Below are 17,070 nucleotides of genomic sequence, written 5' to 3' on the forward strand. Positions count from 1 at the left end.
AGGAGCTTGTGTGTCTGCTCACAGGGCTCATCTTACACTGTCACCACTTCTGCCACCCAGTCCCTAGGGGCAGGCAGGCAGCAGGCACCTGCTGGGACAGGGCTGGGTGGTGCCAGAGGCTGGCCACTCTGCTGCTATGCAGTCTGAGCCCTGCACTGTTGGTCCTCATTTAGGTTTTCCCATCATTTTACATCTGTGTCTCTTCTCCTTAAGGGAAGGGCCCATGGTTGACAGCTGTCTTCTCTCTGTCTCCTCTAGTTCCATAGCTGGCCCTCCAAACAGGCTTGTGGCATGTGCGATGGTCCTGTGTGGGTCCTTCATGAACCCTTGCATGCATACCTGCCACGAGTCAGCCAAGGAGCTGGAGCAATGGCGCAGTGCTAAGAGAGCTTGTTGCTGTTACAGAGAATTAGGGTTCGGTTCCCAGCACTCACATGATAGCTCCAGTTCCAGGGGACCCAACGCTCTCTTTAGACCTCAGAGTACCGGGCACACATGAGTCGCAGGCATAAATGGAGGCAGGAACTCCGTAGAATAAATAAATATAAAGAAAAGTTTTCAAGGATTCTGTTGAGTCGCTCGGGCTTCCACTAGGGGAGTTCCTCAACCGTCACCCCCGTAGACCAAGAGCTCGCTACAGAGCAGGTACCATTTGCTGGGTGCCACGTCAGTCACCACTTACATCAACCACAGGCGGGTGTCTACGTTCTCATCCCCATTTTATAGACGACACAGAGACACTCGTCAATCGACCACCGAAAGTCTGTGGCACTGCGACTGAAACTGAGTGTCTACGGGTCAAGAGATTTGCCCACGGTTGTGGCGAAAGCATCTGTGTGCCTACACACAGCTTCAGTGGAGCTGCATGCCAACTTCTCTAGGAAAGAGAAATCAAACCTGCCACAGGCCTGACTCCTGTTCCCTTCCCCCCTCACTGGAAACCCTACCTTGTAAAAACTACCATCTCCCAGTACTTCTTGAGCCCCTGAACGAAGGGTGGCCTCACACTGTAATAGGAGACTCCAAAAACAATCCACCCTCATAAAAAGGAAGATACCTGAGCCCTAGGTCAGGCTTCTTCTATTTGGATTTTTGTTGCTTTTAATTTGTTTTAAATGTACTCGTGTGTATGTCTGTCTATGAGTGTGTATGCCACTTGGGTAGAGTTCCCATAGGAGCCTGAAGAGGGTGCTGTCTCCCCTGGAGCTGGCTACAGGTTATTTGTAAGTTACCCAATATGGGTGCTGAGAACCAAGCTCAGATCATCTGCAAGAGCAGCAAAAGCTCTAAGCCTCCGAGCCATCTCTCCAGCTCTTGATTTTGCTAAGACAACATCTACTCCCGATGCTAGCCTGGGGCTCCCTAAGGAGCTCAGACTCAAATTCCTGATGTCCTGCCTCATCTCCCAGTACAGACTCATGGCGACTGCTGTGCTCTCACTCACAGGCCTCAGTAGTGATGGAGCGACTTCTGTGCATTTCCAGCCTCACAGCCTTCACGCTGTAGGCAGGGTGGACTGTGTCACAGCTCCCAACACCCCAGCATCAGCTATGAGCCTAACGCTGCAACCTTGGCTTGGCTCTAGCAGTCCCAGAGCTGAGAGGCCTTCCTGGTTACTCTTTTGTCTTCTCTTGGCTCATCAGTCAGGCTTTAGAAAGCAGTCCTTCCCTGAGTAATTTACTGCAGAAATTATCTTTGTGAGTAAAACAGAAAATTTCAAACACACACACACACACACACACACACACACACACACTCATAAACACACATAAATACATTCACACACATACTTACACATACACTCACACACAAACACACTCACATAAATACACACAAAAACATACTCTTTTTTTTTTCTTTTTTTCGGAGCTGGGACCAAACCCAGGGCCCTAGCAAGCGCTCTACCACTGAGCTAAATCCCCAACCCCACAAAAACATACTCTTACACACATAAACACTCACATACACCACATAAATACACACACTCACACACATTCATACATACTCACATACAACCATACACACTCTAAACACATAAACACACACTCACTTCCAACACATACTCATATAAACAAACACACATACACAGACAGCAGTGGCAAACCTTTATAATCCCACTACTAGAGGCAGAAGATTGCCATGAGCTTGAGGCCAGCCTGTCTCAAGAGAGACAGACAGACAGACAGACAGACAGACAGAGAGACAGAGAGACAGAGAAACAGAGACAGACAGAGAGAGAAAGGAAGAGGAAAAAGCAGGAAAAGGAAAAAAGATATGGGAGGAGGGAGGATAGGAGGAGGAAGTGGAGGAGGAAGAGTGGGAGGAAGAAGAGGAGGAGGAGGAAGAAGAGGAGGAGGAGGAACCACTGAAATGACTGGCCCTCATCTGCCAATGGCTTACCCAAGTTCAGAAGAAGGTCCATCCATCCCTAGTCTCACCTCCCCACCCTATTGCCTACATCAAGTGAAAATGGAGACCAGGGTAGTTTCCAAATCAGTACAGGGCATTGTGAGAGTCACTTCTGCAGTAAACAGAATCATTTTTAAGAGGCTCATCTGCTGGAGGACAATATGCTGAAAAAGGGACCCCCAGGGCCAGCTTAGGCAGGAAGCAGGTGCCTGGCCTGAGATAGGATCTGCTCCACAGTCTCAGATGACCGTCAGTGGGAGACCCCACGCCACGCAGTCCACAGAGAGATGGCGGGTGCTCTTTAAGAGCTGTCTTTCTCAGTGTCTCCATCTTTCTTTGATGGACCTTCTGCAAGACACAGATCTGGTAGCTGTTAGTCCTGTCTGTTCCTCAATGCCTCCGCTCCCAGAACTCACCTTCCCTTGTTGCTTATGAAACCACAGACAGGGACAAGATACGATGTTTCGGCTACTCAGGAACAATTCCATGAATACTTAAGGATGTCCAAGGTCAGATGGTTGGGGAAAAAAGTCTCTAAGATGGGAATATCCATAGCTACAATGTTGAAAAATTCGAACTAGATACCCGATGTATAACAAACCAAAGTGCAACATGGTGTAATTCAGACACAGCCTGATCCTACTGAATTCATGTGAGATACTGTCTGTCCTTCCAGTCTGCATTATCAAATTAACATGTTCCTACTGTTAAAAATAAAACAATAAATGCAGTTATATATAATAACTTACAGCATTAAAGTATATAGAAATGTTATTTGGTAGGGGTTTGTGGGCCTATGGTTGTCAGACAAACATCTCTTTACCCCGCTGGAGTTGTTCCTAGTGTGTCTGTCTTACAGTAGTCTACATGTGCACACCGGTGACCTTGAACATGGCCGTGGACTCCTAATGCCTGGCTTGGTCATGAATGTTTTAAAAAGATAAAAACTGGCTGCATATTAAAATTCCAATAAATGTATCTCATGACATTCAAACAATTATAAATCATGTTATCCTGACAATAAGAACAGAGAGTGGCTACTGACTGAAACACAATAGAAGAATGTCATCAAGCCACCTGATGTGCAAACATTGTCGGAACACAGCTGTGATCTAGGGAGTCTTACCTTAGAGAAGTCCCTGTGGTTGACAGTCAGGCTGATACTGAGGCTCCCAGGTGACATTTACCTCCAGGACTCCTAAGTGAGGTGACACGGGAACATCAGTCAATCAGCCACTGGTCATAACTGAATCCACCCTGGAGGAGGAGCTGGGATGCTAAAGAGATTCCCCTCCTTCTCAGTAGGCCTGGGGGAAGGGTCAGACTTGGTGAGAGAGGTGAGTTGGCCTAGGGGAGACCCCCAGGGATCTCGTCAGCATGGTGATCAAGATGCCACCAATGGCTTGCTCCCTGGGAAGGCAGGTGCATTCTGGGTCATTCTAGACTCAGTGGGAACAACCACACTGACTAACAGACCACAAGGAGAAATCAGTGAACTTTAAGACAGCATCATGAAGCCTGTGTCCTAAACTTGCTGGCTATAAAATTATAAATTATAAACTATGTTTTAGAGACAGGTCTTCCCTATGTAGCTCCAGCTGGCCTTGAAATGGTGACCCTACTGCCTTACCCTAGACAACGGCAAAGATACAAATATCAAGACCTGTCTAACTTTATGTAAGTGCAGTTCACGTAATATTAGGAAGCTTATGGCGCTGAATAAATACAAGAAAAACAAAAACAGCCATCCAAACCCAAGCAAATGGGTAGATCCTGGTTAGATACTGTTCCTCAGACTGGAAGGGAGTAAGACCATATCCATGAGGCTGGGGGTACCAGGGTCAGCTGATGTAACCTGATTATGTGTTTGTGTGTTCTATTCCTTTAGCCCCTTCCCCTCAGACTTGTAAATAGGAAAAAAAAAATCTTTGAACTCAGTAGAACATAGATTTGGTTAAGCATCTGCTCATATGAAAGTACAAGAGAAAATGTCTATGTTCCTTCCAGTTTCTGTCCAGGGTGGGGGAGTCTCTGGTTAAACTGTGTTTTTATAAAACAAAGGCACGTGTTTGACACACAAGCTGTCATTTTAACATGTCCTCTACACACTTTGTCTCCAGCTAGGACGAACCCTGAGGAGCCCTTTCATGAAGTTCGTAGCCCACGCGGTGTCTTTTACCATCTTCCTGGGACTGCTAGTTGTGAATGCATCCGACCGGTTTGAGGGTGTTAAGACTTTGCCCAACGAGACCTTCACAGACTACCCCAAACAGATCTTCAGAGTGAAAACCACGCAGTTCTCCTGGACGGAGATGCTCATCATGAAGTGGGTCTTAGGTAAGCCAGCTGCTCTGTCCTTCCCGTCTCTCTAAGATGACATCACTAAGTACCGACTTCTGGACCTCTGTGTCTGTGCACCATGAAAATCAAGATGCTGTGCACGAGGCAACATAAACCCCAATTTTGAAAGGAGATGCTCAGGGAGGGACACCTGCTAGGCACTCTGGCTTACAGGTGTAGTGCATATGGTTATAAGGTGGCTTTGCGTAGGAAACGTGTTGATCATTTAGTTCCCTACAAGCCTTAGAACAAGCCTAATTTAAGAAAGGTAAAATTTCGTAGCTTAAAAGACACTTAAATTCCATAGCTTAAAGTACACTTGTGTTAATCCGCATAAGTGGATTTTGTATAGTAAATATTATCTAAAATTTGGGTAGTGCCTTAGTTAAGTTTCTATTGCTATAATAAAGAGCTTGACCAAAGGAAACAAAGGGAGGAAGGGTTATTTGACCTATACCTCGTGGGTTGCAGGCTGAGGGAAGTCAGTGCAGGGACTCAGGACAGGAACCTGGGGGGAGAAACTGAGGCAGAGGCAATGGAGGGGTGCTGTTTATGGGCTTGGTCCTCCTGGCTCGCTCAGACTGCTTTTTTTCCATCGGGTAGGACCACCTGCCCGGAGGTGGCGCTGCCCACAGAGGACTGGAACCTTCCACATCAATCATCAGTCGATGGACTCTCCCACAGACTTGCCACGGTCCAGTCCAATGGAGGCATGTTCTCAACACACACGCACACATGCACGCATGCTCACCAACACAGAGAGTGAAGTTAAGTCCTGGTTCTACCTTCCAGCCCCATGCTCCCAGAAATAAGACTCAGACTCAAATTATATTTATAAATACCTTGGCCATATAGCTAGGCCCTACTCTGACTAGACCATTGCTAAAGATAGCCCAGTTATTTTAACCTACATTTTGTCACATGGCTAGTTTCCCGTGCTTAGGTACCCCAAGTCCATGTCACCTCCTCATCTTTTCAGGCTCCTCCCCCTGCCTTCTTCTCTCCCAGAATCCTTTCTCCTCCGGATGTCCCACCTCTATTTCCTGCATAAGCCATAGGCCACAGGCTTTTTAATTGACAGGTGAGGCAGCCATACAATACACAAGATGACACCTCCCTCCCTCCCTGCCTCCCTGCCTCCCTCCCTCCCTCCCCTTCCTCCATCTTCGGTAGCATGTGTTATTTGTTTAAATTAATGTGCTAAGTGGTTGTGAGTTCCTATCTGTGCTGATATTTTGTGCTTTCAAGCTTTGCCACAATTTCCTAGGGAATGGCTCCCGATGTCCCCCTTTATTACTGGAAGTGGCTAGAGCTGAATGCAGAAAAATGCTATTGGTTCCAGTGTTTATTCTAACACTGAAAGCTGCAAATCAGTTAACGGGAGAAAAACGAAAACTTGCCAAAGCTATCTTCAGGGAAATAATAAATAGGCAAAACCTTCATAAACTGCAGACTTTATACCGCAAAGGTCTGGAGTTAATGGGGATATTTCTAGTGAAATAAAAGCTTTAAAAGAACTGAAATTCGTGCGGCAAGGAGAGTTGGTCAGTTAATTTAATTAGTTTGACCGTATTCACCCAGATTTTGCTTTCCTGACAAGTATTTAATATTTGTATAATTATTTACAAGTATTAAGTCAAAAATATAATCAGGCTCAAAGTGTTTGTGCCATCAAACAGCAAAAATCATGAATGGATTTGTAAAATGATTGCACAGCACATGCCCTGTACTGATGCCCAAGAAAGTTACAAGGGATAAACCACCAGAGAGCATCATGGCTGCCCAACCCGGAAACACATGGGAAAACAGCCCTACAAGACCACAAGCAGGCAAGTGGAGATTGTGAGAATGTGTTGACCTGGGGCAGTCAGGGGAGTAGGCCATCCTTCCCAGGGACATGTGATCATCTGGCAAGCCTGTGGCCAAGGAATTGTTTAGTCAAGTCATTGACACTACAGTTGAATAGGGAAGACACAGAAGCCTGGTACAGGCTGAGGTCTGCGGCCTTTCCTAGTTCAGGACCTATCCCAGGCCTCTCTCAGACAGCCCCTTGGTTTAACATCATCAAACACTTTAACATTAGGCACTTTTAGACATTCGCAGTGTGAGTTTATAAGTAAAAATGTAAAGTGTTTACAAGTTTCTCTTTCATCCCACTTTCCCAGACCGCAGTGAGTACAAGACCCCTCTCTTTAGACAAATGCAGTTACTATAAGCTAAGCCTCCTAGGACATGCCATTTTCCTGAGGCCTCTTCTGGCTCTTCCTAGGTGTCAGCCTTTCTGCAATAGTGGAGGTGTGTCTCCAGACGATGGCTCTCAGGGTTACACAGCCTGATTTCTGCCCATCAGGGCAGAGATGTGTTTTCAGGAGTTAATCATCTCAAGTGTTGGAAAAAACAAGAGCCACTCACAATGGCCTCTTTCTTGCCTTGTTTAATACAGAAAAAAAAGTCTTTGCTGTCTTACTAAAGGGGGGAAACTTGCAAAATGTTTATTATAGATAGTCTTTAAAAGTACAATACTCAAGAAAGGAACAGAATGAACCCGTGTGTCTGTCTCTCATCTTAAATAATTAGGGAGCCATGGCCAGTCTGGCCCCTTCCCCTTTTCCTTCAACCCTTGTTATTCTGAAATAAGGTCTGAGATCATGAAACTTTCATGTGTTTAAAAAACAAAACAAAAAAAAACTATGTATTATTTCCATATGTAGAGCGACACACACCTTAATCCCAGCACTCCGGAGGCAGAGGCAGGTAGGTCTCTGGGAGTTCGCGGCCAGCCTGGTCTACTACGCAGTGAGTTGCAAGCTAGTCAGGGCTATGGAGAGTACCGCCACACAGTAAAGTCTGTTTTCTTCTTTTTCTTTTTGATCCTGAGCCCTCTCCAGTTCATGCTGCAGCTCTGTTTGCCATGTCTATGAATTTCCATCCCAGGAACTTTCTTCATTCCAGATATACTTTTTGCTTCATGAAATTTATATTCTTTTCATATTTCTCAATTCTTTTTATATCTTTATATCTCTCATTTCCTTCCTCAGTGTGTCTGCATTTCCCTGTAAATCCTTGAATATATTGTCTATATTTATGGTGCTTTTTAAAATTCTGTGGTTTTTTGTGTAATTCCCCCTGACTAGTCTTTCTCCTAGAAGTTGACATTGACCAACATCGATCGATCGATAAGTACTTCACAAACTGTTGTTGAGCATCTGAGTTTGGTTGCCTGAGCCATTTCTCTTGCTATGACAGAAAAACTAAGGCTGGGTAACCCATAAAGCAAAGAGGATTATTTTGGCTCTTGGTTGGGGCAGGGGGATGCCTAAGACAAGGCAGCTGTGTCTGACAGGACCTCATGGTAGAATGTGGGGACAAAGCCAAGTGTTTGGTTTCATGATCCCTGACCTTGCTTGAAAATAGCACAGGGTGGCGAAAAGGGAAACTGGGCAAGATTGACCATAAATCCTTAATGTGGGAAGACAAAGCAAGTGAATGGAAGAAGATACCAGAGGTGGCTTCACCTCATGACAACCCTGCCACCAATCCTCCCCAGGACCAAGAAGCCACTGGTGTGAGGAAAACACTAATCCACACCCATGACCCATCGGCCGCTCCCCTCATCAGCCCAGCTTTCTCAACACTGGCACACTGAGCCTCTTCCTTACTCCGTCATCAAGCCACAGCAGTGGCTTCCTCTAAAGACTGGCCTTATGCAGACTGCGTATTAAGCTTTTGCTTATCACCTTGAGTCATTTTTTTGTTGTTGTTGTTAGAGGCCTCTGGAGGCCATTACCATAGGGACTGTTCAGCTGGTGCTGATTTTATCATGGTTACTTATTTCTGTGCTGTAGAACTCACTTCAGGGGTCTTTACTAGAGGCCTCAGGTGTCAACAATGCCTTTCGGTTCTGGGTGGGCACAGATCAGATGTTTCCCCACACGGGTGAGCTTTCTGGCTGTTGTGTGTAGGATTCCATTCCATGTGCTCGTGGCTTGGAGCTCAGCCCGGACCCGACTTATACATCTGGAGTCTTGGCTCCTTTTCAATGTCTGTGCTCGTGGGTTTGGTTTGCCCTCAGGCTTACACAGCACCCTTCCCTCAGAAGCTTGTTGTAGGACATCTTATCATCCCCCTCTCCAGCCAGTGACCCTGCCTCTGTGCTTTGAACTTCCTCTGGGGCGCTGCAGATGGGGGCATGGGCTTCAGGATAGGATGTCGGCCTTCCCATTGGCTTAGGGGGCCAGTGCTGCCTCTTTCAAATGTCTGCGAATGGTTCTTCATCTTACTGAATGTCTGGGAACAGAAATCAAGACACATTCTCTAAAACAGAGGCAGAAACCTTTATCAGAACTAAAGAGGCCGGCCATGGTAGCACGTACACTTGTTACTTTGGCAGCTGAGGCAGGAAAAATCACAAATGTGAAGTCGTCTTGGCTACAGAAAAGGGGCCTGACTGGGGGTGAAGAGAGATCAAGAGAGACTCAGGATCTTAGTTAGGGTTTTACTGCTGTGACAGGCACCATGACCAAGGCAACTCTTATAAAGGACAACATTTAATTGGGCTGGCTTACAGGTTCAGAGGTTCAGTCCATTACCATGGGCAGGGGGGTGTAGGGCAGGGTGGCATCCAGCCAGGCATGGGGGTCAGGAGGAGCTGAGAGTTCTACGTCTTCATCTGAAGGTTGCTAGTCTAAGACTAGCTTCTAGGAAGCTAGGACAAGGGTCTTAAGCCTTCAAACAAACCATCAAGCTTCAGGTTAGAGAGTAAAAGGAAATAGTCCTCTGTGTCTTCCCACATCTACTCATTAATCAACCTTCTGTAAGGGAGAGAGGCCAGTGGATCCCTCTCCCTCCCACTCTTCAGATCCCACCAGAATAGCTGAGCAGCCGGAGATCATCTTATCCCCTACCATGGTAGTCCCAAAGCATTTTAGCCAGGAGGGGTGGTGCACCCTGAGCCTAGAATTGGTAGCAAATTGGACATGTTCCAAACAAGTGTTTCTGAGGTCTTCACATTCAGAGAGAACAGAGATGGCTACGTGGGTAGAGGCTTTGTGGGCTCTAACGGAAGTGACATCACAGGCTTCAGTGGGTCCAGGAGTGTGGTGCTAAGAATGAATGGCTATGGCACAGGAGCAGAGGCAGGGTGCCAGTCCTGATGTCCCTACTGTAAGTTGGACATCAAACGGTTAGTGAGGACAAGTAGTGGAGGGCCACACTTTGAAGGTAAAGTCAATATTTACTGCTGAATTACATGTGAGATGTGAGAAAGAGAGAACTGTTGGGGACAGTAACTTACAAAAGAGTCTGAAAGGAAGTCATTCACTAGGATGGGAACACGGGTGTTGGGGAAGGCGTTTTGGAGGAGAGAGGTAAATGAAGATTTCAGTTTGAGATATATAATATAGATTTTTTTTTCCCAAAGGGCAAAGATTTCTACCATCTGGAGAGAACCAGAGTATATCAGACACTTATGAGAAAAGGTCAAGTAGTAAATGGTGTGTGTATCTGAACTTTGGAGAAGCAGGGCTGGGGTCAGAGAAAATATGAGCATGTCGTTATATGTAAGCAAATTATCCTATCACTTTCACAAACTCAGGATCCATCCACAGGGCACAGCAATGCTAACGTTTGAGAACATGAGCATTACCTAGCAAAGGAAGACCCGGAGAGTGGCGGGCCGTTGCAGAGTAAGGAGTTGGCGAGTGCTGCCAACGGAGCACAGAACGCTGAGTCCTGAGGTTTGGCCACCAGGAAGCAAAGCTCCTAAGTAGATAACAGGAATGGGATCCGGTGTCCACTTCTGGGACCTGGCCTTTCCAGGGGCATGGGCACTCTATTATTCACTGTAACAGGGTCATTCTGAGGACATGAAGTAAATGGTGTGGCTGACACGCTGATGAAGGTGCCCTGAAGGTCCTTCTAGTCCATCGCCTTTTCTCAATAGACACATCTAAATGTTAAGCAGTTTATCAAGGATCGGTACTTCACCAGGAGCTAGGGAAACAAGAGTAAATATGACCAGTGCAGCCTTGCCCTAAATACCTGCTGGAACTCTGAGGTGATTGGAAAAGCAACTGTCTACAAAGGGTTCCTTGTGCTCTCACACCTTGAGATCCAGCATGAGCCGCTCAAACATGGGAGAGCATGAAATAGCCCTATGTCCTGCTGATGTTCTTGGACCTCTGCTCCCTGTCACAGCTAAGAAAGCCTTTAACTAGTGGCCAACGCAGATGTGCAGATCTCCTGTCCAGTGACACACCAGATACATAGCTGTAGTACCTGGGCCAGCGGATTATAAAATGACACAAGCCATCAGTACCTCCTTACAAGTGCAGCTCCAGAGTAAAGGGAACCTTGGGGTACTGAGCTAGCCCAGCCTGCTCCTTTCAGGGATGGAGGTTTCTCTGCCACCACCGTCTACCCCACTCACTACGTCAGCTCTACCACTCTCCTTGACGGTTTATGCCCTTGAGCCCTTTCCGGGCTGTTGTTCCTGCAGGTGATCTATGTGGCTCTTCCTTGTACATGTCCGTTTCTGTTCAGGTCTTTATGTGAGGAAGATCCTGGGAACGGACCCCAGGGCCTTATGTATACTAGGCAATTAGTCTATATCACAGACTTAAACCCCCATCCCCCAGACTCTCAAAGGTCTTCTTCAGATGAGGCCTGTGATGGTTTGCATATACTTGGCCAGGGAGTTGCACTATTAGAAGGTGTGGCCTTGTTGGAGGAAGTGTGTCACTGTGGGGGGTGGGCTTGGAGACTCTCCTCCTAGCTGCCTGAGGATGCTCAGTCTGTTCCTGGCTTCCTTCGGGTGAAGATGTAGAACTCAGCTCCTCCTGCACCATGCCTGCCTGGATGCTGCCATGTGGATTGAACCTCTGAATTTGTAAACCAGCCCAATTAAATGTTGTCCTTTATAAAACTTGCATTGATCATGGTGTCAGTTCACAGTAATAGAACCCTGACTAAGACAAGGCCTTTATAAAGCAGCCTACTCCAAACCCTGAGTCCTCCTCCTCCTGGCCCCTTTTCTTTCTCCCTAACGCCGAGCACTGACCAGACCATATGCCTGACAGTATTTCTGCAGCCACGCATATGTGCGGCTGACTCACCCTCTCCACGGGGCCACTGTCTCCTCAGTGACTTCATTCAGAGGTCACATGTCATAGCAGTGCTCTTAGTTCCCTACTACACTCCTCCTACTGGGCATAGTACACCCCCCCCCCCAACACGTTCTGTGGGACAGTCAAAGTTGGAAGGACATCCTCTGTCTGAATGTCTTACCAAATACAAGGAACTTCCTGCAGGGGGAATCAAAGCCACGGGGACTAAGAAGACAGCACCAGAGAGAGAGAGACAGAGAGACAGACAGACAGACAGACAGACAGACAGACAGACAAGCACCCAAGCGACCACCGCATGGAGGGCACACCTGAGAAGGAGGGGCAGACTTGCTGCTAAGTCATGCCATCTACGGAGCCGCTGAAAGGAAGCCTTGGCAGAGGGAGCCACAGCCCAGCTGGAGGACAGTCCACAGCGTTGCCTGGCTTCACATTAAAGCAGCCACTCCGGAGTAGCTGAGAGGCTTGGAGGACAGTCAACTGACAGCCTGCCTCTAGAGATGTCCCTCAGAGAACTGTGAAGTTCCGAGAGCCATGAAGACCAGAGCACTCTCCTAATGCATGTTCCCCATCTCAGAAGAACCTAGCGTTGGGTTCTCTCTCTCTCTCTCTCTCTCTCTCTCTCTCTCTCTCTCTCTCTCTCCCTCCCTCCCTCTCCCTCTCCCTCTCCCTCTCCCTCTCCCTCTCCCTCTCCTTCTCTCTCTTTCTTTCCTTTTAAAATGTTTTCATCATAGTTGTTATTCACTCTTTCACGGTGGAGTAGACATGTGCACACTTGAAGGTCAGAGGGCAGCTTGCTTGGCTCACTACTTCCCTCTGACCGTGTGTGCTCTGGGGACCGACTGGGTTGCCAGACTTGGTGCTCACTGGCTGGGCCGGTACTCCAGTGCCAATGCTGTTTTCTTCCATGCTTGCAATCAGAACAGAATTCCCCACCGATGGGATGAGAGGCAAACACCAGGACTGCAGCACATATGTGCAAATACCAAAAGGAGGAACAGCCTGGAACTGAGTGTCGGGAAACCATCCTAGCTGTCCCTCCCACCAGCTTGCCCTCTCCTGGCTGGCTTTAGGTTCCCATGCCACAACCCACCCACAAGGATTATAATATCTGAGGGCACAGCTGAGTCTGAGCTCTGGAATCACACTCACACAGTTAGTCGAGAGGAAAAACCATACAATCCTGCTTCCCTGATTTCTTCCTGGTTCTTAACAAAGTCATGCTTTTAATGGAGCCTTTGAGTATTTAGCCAATGTCCAAACACATCATCTTCAGTGGCTGGAATATGCTTGACCCAGGGAGGGGCACTACTAGGAGGTGTGGCCTTGTTGCAATAGGTGTGGCCTTGTTGCAGTAAGTAGGTGCAGCCCACTGTGGGTGTGGGCTATAAGACCCTCACCCTAGCTGCCTGGAAGCCAGTCTTCTGCTAACAGCCTTCAGGTGAAGATGTAGAACTCTCAGCTCCTCCTGCACCATGCCTGCCTGGATGCTACCATGTTCCCACCTTGACGATAATGGACGGAACCTCTGAACCTGTAAGGCAGCCCTGATTAAATGTTGTCCTTATAAGAGGTGCCTTGGTCATGGAGTCTGTTCACAGCAGTGAAACCCTAACTAAGACACAATCCCAGGTGATTTACCAGTTTCTTCTAGCAAGTCAGAGCATGTTACTGTCCTGTTTATCGTGGTTAAAAGCTGCCCATGGACTTGGTGTAACCTTCACTCAGTCTTTTCAACCAGCATGGCCTGGAGGAGAGTCTATTAGACCGAGAAAGACTCTCCCCACCCTTGAACTCTCTCATTTTTGAACTTGGGTATCTTATAGTTTCCCAAAACAGTAGTTCTCAATCTATGGGCTGCAACTCCTTCAGCAAACTCTATCTCCAAAATTATTTATGTTACTGTGGTGGTTTGAATATACTTGGCCCAGGGAATGGCATTATTAGGAGGTGTGTCCTTGTTGGAAGAAGTGTGTCATTGTGGGCGTGGGCGTGGGCGTGGGCTTTAAGGCCCTCATCCTAGCTGCCTGGAAGTCAGTATTCTGCTAGCAGCCTTCAGATGAAGATGAGGAACTCTCAGCTCCTCCTGCACCATGCCTGCCTGGACGCTGCCATGTTCCCAACTTGATGATGATGGACTGAACCTCTGAACCTGTAAGCCAGTCCCAATTAAATGTTGTCCTTAGAAGGATTGCCTTAGTACTGGTGTCTATACATAGCAGTAAAACCCTAACTAAGACAGTTATGATTTATAAGAGTAGCGAGATTAAGTTATGAAGTAGCAACAAAAATAATGTTATGATTGGGGGAATCAACACAATATGAGGAACCATATTAAAGGGTCACAGCATCAGGAAGGTTGAGAACCACTATCCTAGGCTGACCTGTTCTCCCACATTTCCATGACCACTACCTGAAACACCCTTCCCCCTTCACCTGGCTAATTTCTGGTTCCTTAACCCAGTATCCCTCTTCCATAAATTCACCCTTTCATGAGTCTACAAATGCATAGCGGGCAGGCTCTCTGCTTGGTCCCATGACTGTGCTGTTGACCCTTTATCCTGTCTCCATCATCGGGGCTAGCTGTATTGCCCAGGGGCAAATGGGTATCTATTATCTTGGTTGTATTAGCCCGAGTGTGGTGCCTGGACCTCAACATCTGGTCAGTGGATGGTTTCTGACTAAACAGCCTAAGCTTGTGCCCAGTGCAGAGCATGACCAGAAGGCACAGTGGAGAGCAGAGAGCCTGCATTAACCTGGACTGTTAGTGTGCCTGTGGACAACTGACATGACAACTCTACATGAGTCACATCTTCAAAGTGGGGATAATCTCCATTGCTGTCCTTTAGGATGTTCTGAAGAATCAGGTGGCGTCTGTAAAATGCTGAGCCCAGGGCTGGGCACCTAGAAGAAACCAGACACCTGCCGGCTGCTGTGATCAGAAGAGAGGGCATAGAGAGACAGAGGAGTCCTTGGGAAATTATCATCCTTCTGCCTGGCAAGCAAATAAACCTTGGAAATGCTAACCCTGAGACAGCGTTTGGATCTTAGGGGTGGATGGAGAGCTTCTCGGTGTGTTTCCCTTCCTGTGAGTTCCTGGAACACCCTGTGCTCCCAATGCTGAGAACGTAATGCAAGGAAATAGGCAACGTGAGACTCTGGGTTAGAGCAGAGGAGCCTCGGACTGTTTAAGAAATGTGAATAGCTCTGTCTTGGAACATTTTGAAGGGAAGCCCTGAGAGACCGGAAGGGAGGCAGTGCCTTTCCCTCTGCCAAGCTCCTCTCCACGGACTGCAGGCATTACTCAGAGGTTACACACATCAAGATGCTGATGCCCTCTGAGGCTTCCTGGCGTGCCCTAGCCCCCTTCTCTGCCAAGCACCTCTCTTAATTATCGGTGACCTTGTTCTCTGGGCTCCAGGCATTTGTGAGTAATGGGAACTTAGCCTGGAGGATTCTCAAGCACCAAGCATCCCTTACCCCTTGGGCCTGAGCTCTAAACATTTCTCTGACGCGCTGGGGCGAAAGACCTGGGGCTCAGCGACAATATAATCCCATTGCTCCCCTCGCATCTCGGAAGCGGGAGGCCCAGTTTCCCTCACCAAAGTACTTCATTTCACACAGCCCTGTTTTCAGTAGGCATCCCTGTTGCTCAAACCCTCACCCCATGCTACTTTTAACCTATGGCCTTGGAATGATTTAAATTAACCTCGGTGATTAATATTTAAATCTAGGAAGACTGACAAGGACATCTGATGATGGAATGATTTTCAGTGTCTAGTGGAAATAATTTCCGTCTCAGGCTCATAGAAGCTTTTGAAGTTCCCCCAGAACACAAAGTCAGGGGGCTTACTCAACATCCCACTGCCAGTGAATGGCCAGGCTAAATTAAAACCGATCACCTCCGTCCACTGGGACAGTGGTGATTTTAACCTAGGACAAGAGAAAGTAAAAATAAGTAAATAAGCCACATTTCCTCTCCTCACCTGTGATGGGCTTTCTAATAAGACTTTTAAATGGGCAAATGAAAAGTATATACTCACTGTGAAGTAACTTACGGTGCACTGAATGACTGTCCGAAGTCTGACAGAGTATGCACGAGACAGGTGCTTTGTTTAGAGAGAAACGAGCAAGGGCAGTGAGAAGTCCTTTAAACAGACCTGCAGGGGTTGGGGACACTTCTCACTGTGGGAACTTCAATTCCATCATCAGCAAACAAAGACAGGGCTCTTCAACAGACAGCTGCTCTCAGACTACTCTCTGCCTTGGAAAAGTATTTCAATCCCTTTGATTTGAAGGGCCTTTCCCACCACCAAATATTGACCCTAACAGTCCTTGGGCAGGGTCCCTGAAGACTGGAAACAATCAACTCCTCACTGTCATGTGGTGACGACACTAAGACCCAGCTCCCTCTGGAGGACAGAGCCACCACCAATGGCCACTGGCAGCATCATGTTTGAGTCTAAGACTTTACCAAAGCAGCTGAATCCTCAAAGAAGCCTGTGTTGTAATATGGGCTGCTGTCAGCGGGAGGCAGCAAGGGTGGGACAGAGGGGTGTGTCAGCTTGGGGTATATGACATTTCTGGCACTGGCAAAACATCCGCTAGCTGCAGTTTCTCTGCATGGTGGAACTTCATCTTAAAACTCTTAATCAGAAGCAGAAGTTGTAAATATTGACAACATTTACAAGGTGGCCCCAGTACTAGGCAGCGAAGGTCTATACAACTACACACCAAAGTACTAGCCTAGGCCAGGGCTTCTCGACCTGTGGGTCAAGAGCCAAGGCCATCAGACAACACAGATATTTATATCAAGATCCATAGCAGTTAGGAAGTAACCAAAATAATTTTATAGTTGGGAGGTCACCAGAACACAAGGAACTGTTTAAAAGAGTCCCGGCATTAGGAAGATTGAGAACCAAGGCTGAGAACCACTGTCTAGGCCACCTTTTAAGGTTGTCTGGGAAGAGGGCTGGAAGAACCTGTAACATTTTGATTAGCTACATTGTCTACTGTGTAACAATGAGGACCTGTCTCTTAAAATCCAATTCGTTATCTAAAGGAAAAGCAGAGGAAATCCAATGCCCCTATGCTTAAACTCCCCGAACCAACCACAGCAGCAGAAAATCTGCAATCTGGGGAAACCGAATTCTACCTCACACGTGGACCTTCGGAAAGTCTGCAACCTCGGCTCCCTTCC

General features: G+C 47.4%; 1 protein-coding gene and 1 long non-coding RNA gene across 5 annotated transcripts in view; one reads left to right on the top strand and one right to left on the bottom strand.

Annotated features, from left to right (window-relative positions):
- Positions 1-17,070, bottom strand: part of LOC102555284 (uncharacterized) — a 218,096-nt gene that overhangs the window by 142,108 nt on the left and 58,918 nt on the right. For 2 of the 4 annotated variants that reach the window (XR_015641044.1, XR_015641043.1), the window contains exons 2-3: positions 15,914-16,030; positions 3,536-3,607 (exon numbers count right to left, since the gene is read on the bottom strand). This is a non-coding gene — a long non-coding RNA (uncharacterized LOC102555284). The remainder of the gene's footprint in view (positions 1-3,535; positions 3,608-15,913; positions 16,031-17,070) is intronic. The other 2 variants (XR_015641045.1, XR_015641042.1) reach the window with 2 other exon arrangements.
- Positions 1-17,070, top strand: part of Trpc7 (transient receptor potential cation channel, subfamily C, member 7) — a 121,798-nt gene that overhangs the window by 66,884 nt on the left and 37,844 nt on the right. Inside the window, 1 exon segment of the mRNA NM_001191691.3 lies at positions 4,530-4,746. Within this exon segment, the coding sequence (NP_001178620.2) occupies positions 4,530-4,746 (217 nt within the window).

This window comes from Rattus norvegicus, chromosome 17, assembly GCF_021556685.1.
Source record: "Rattus norvegicus strain SHRSP/BbbUtx chromosome 17, alternate assembly SHRSP_T2T, whole genome shotgun sequence".
Lineage (NCBI taxonomy): Eukaryota > Metazoa > Chordata > Mammalia > Rodentia > Muridae > Rattus > Rattus norvegicus.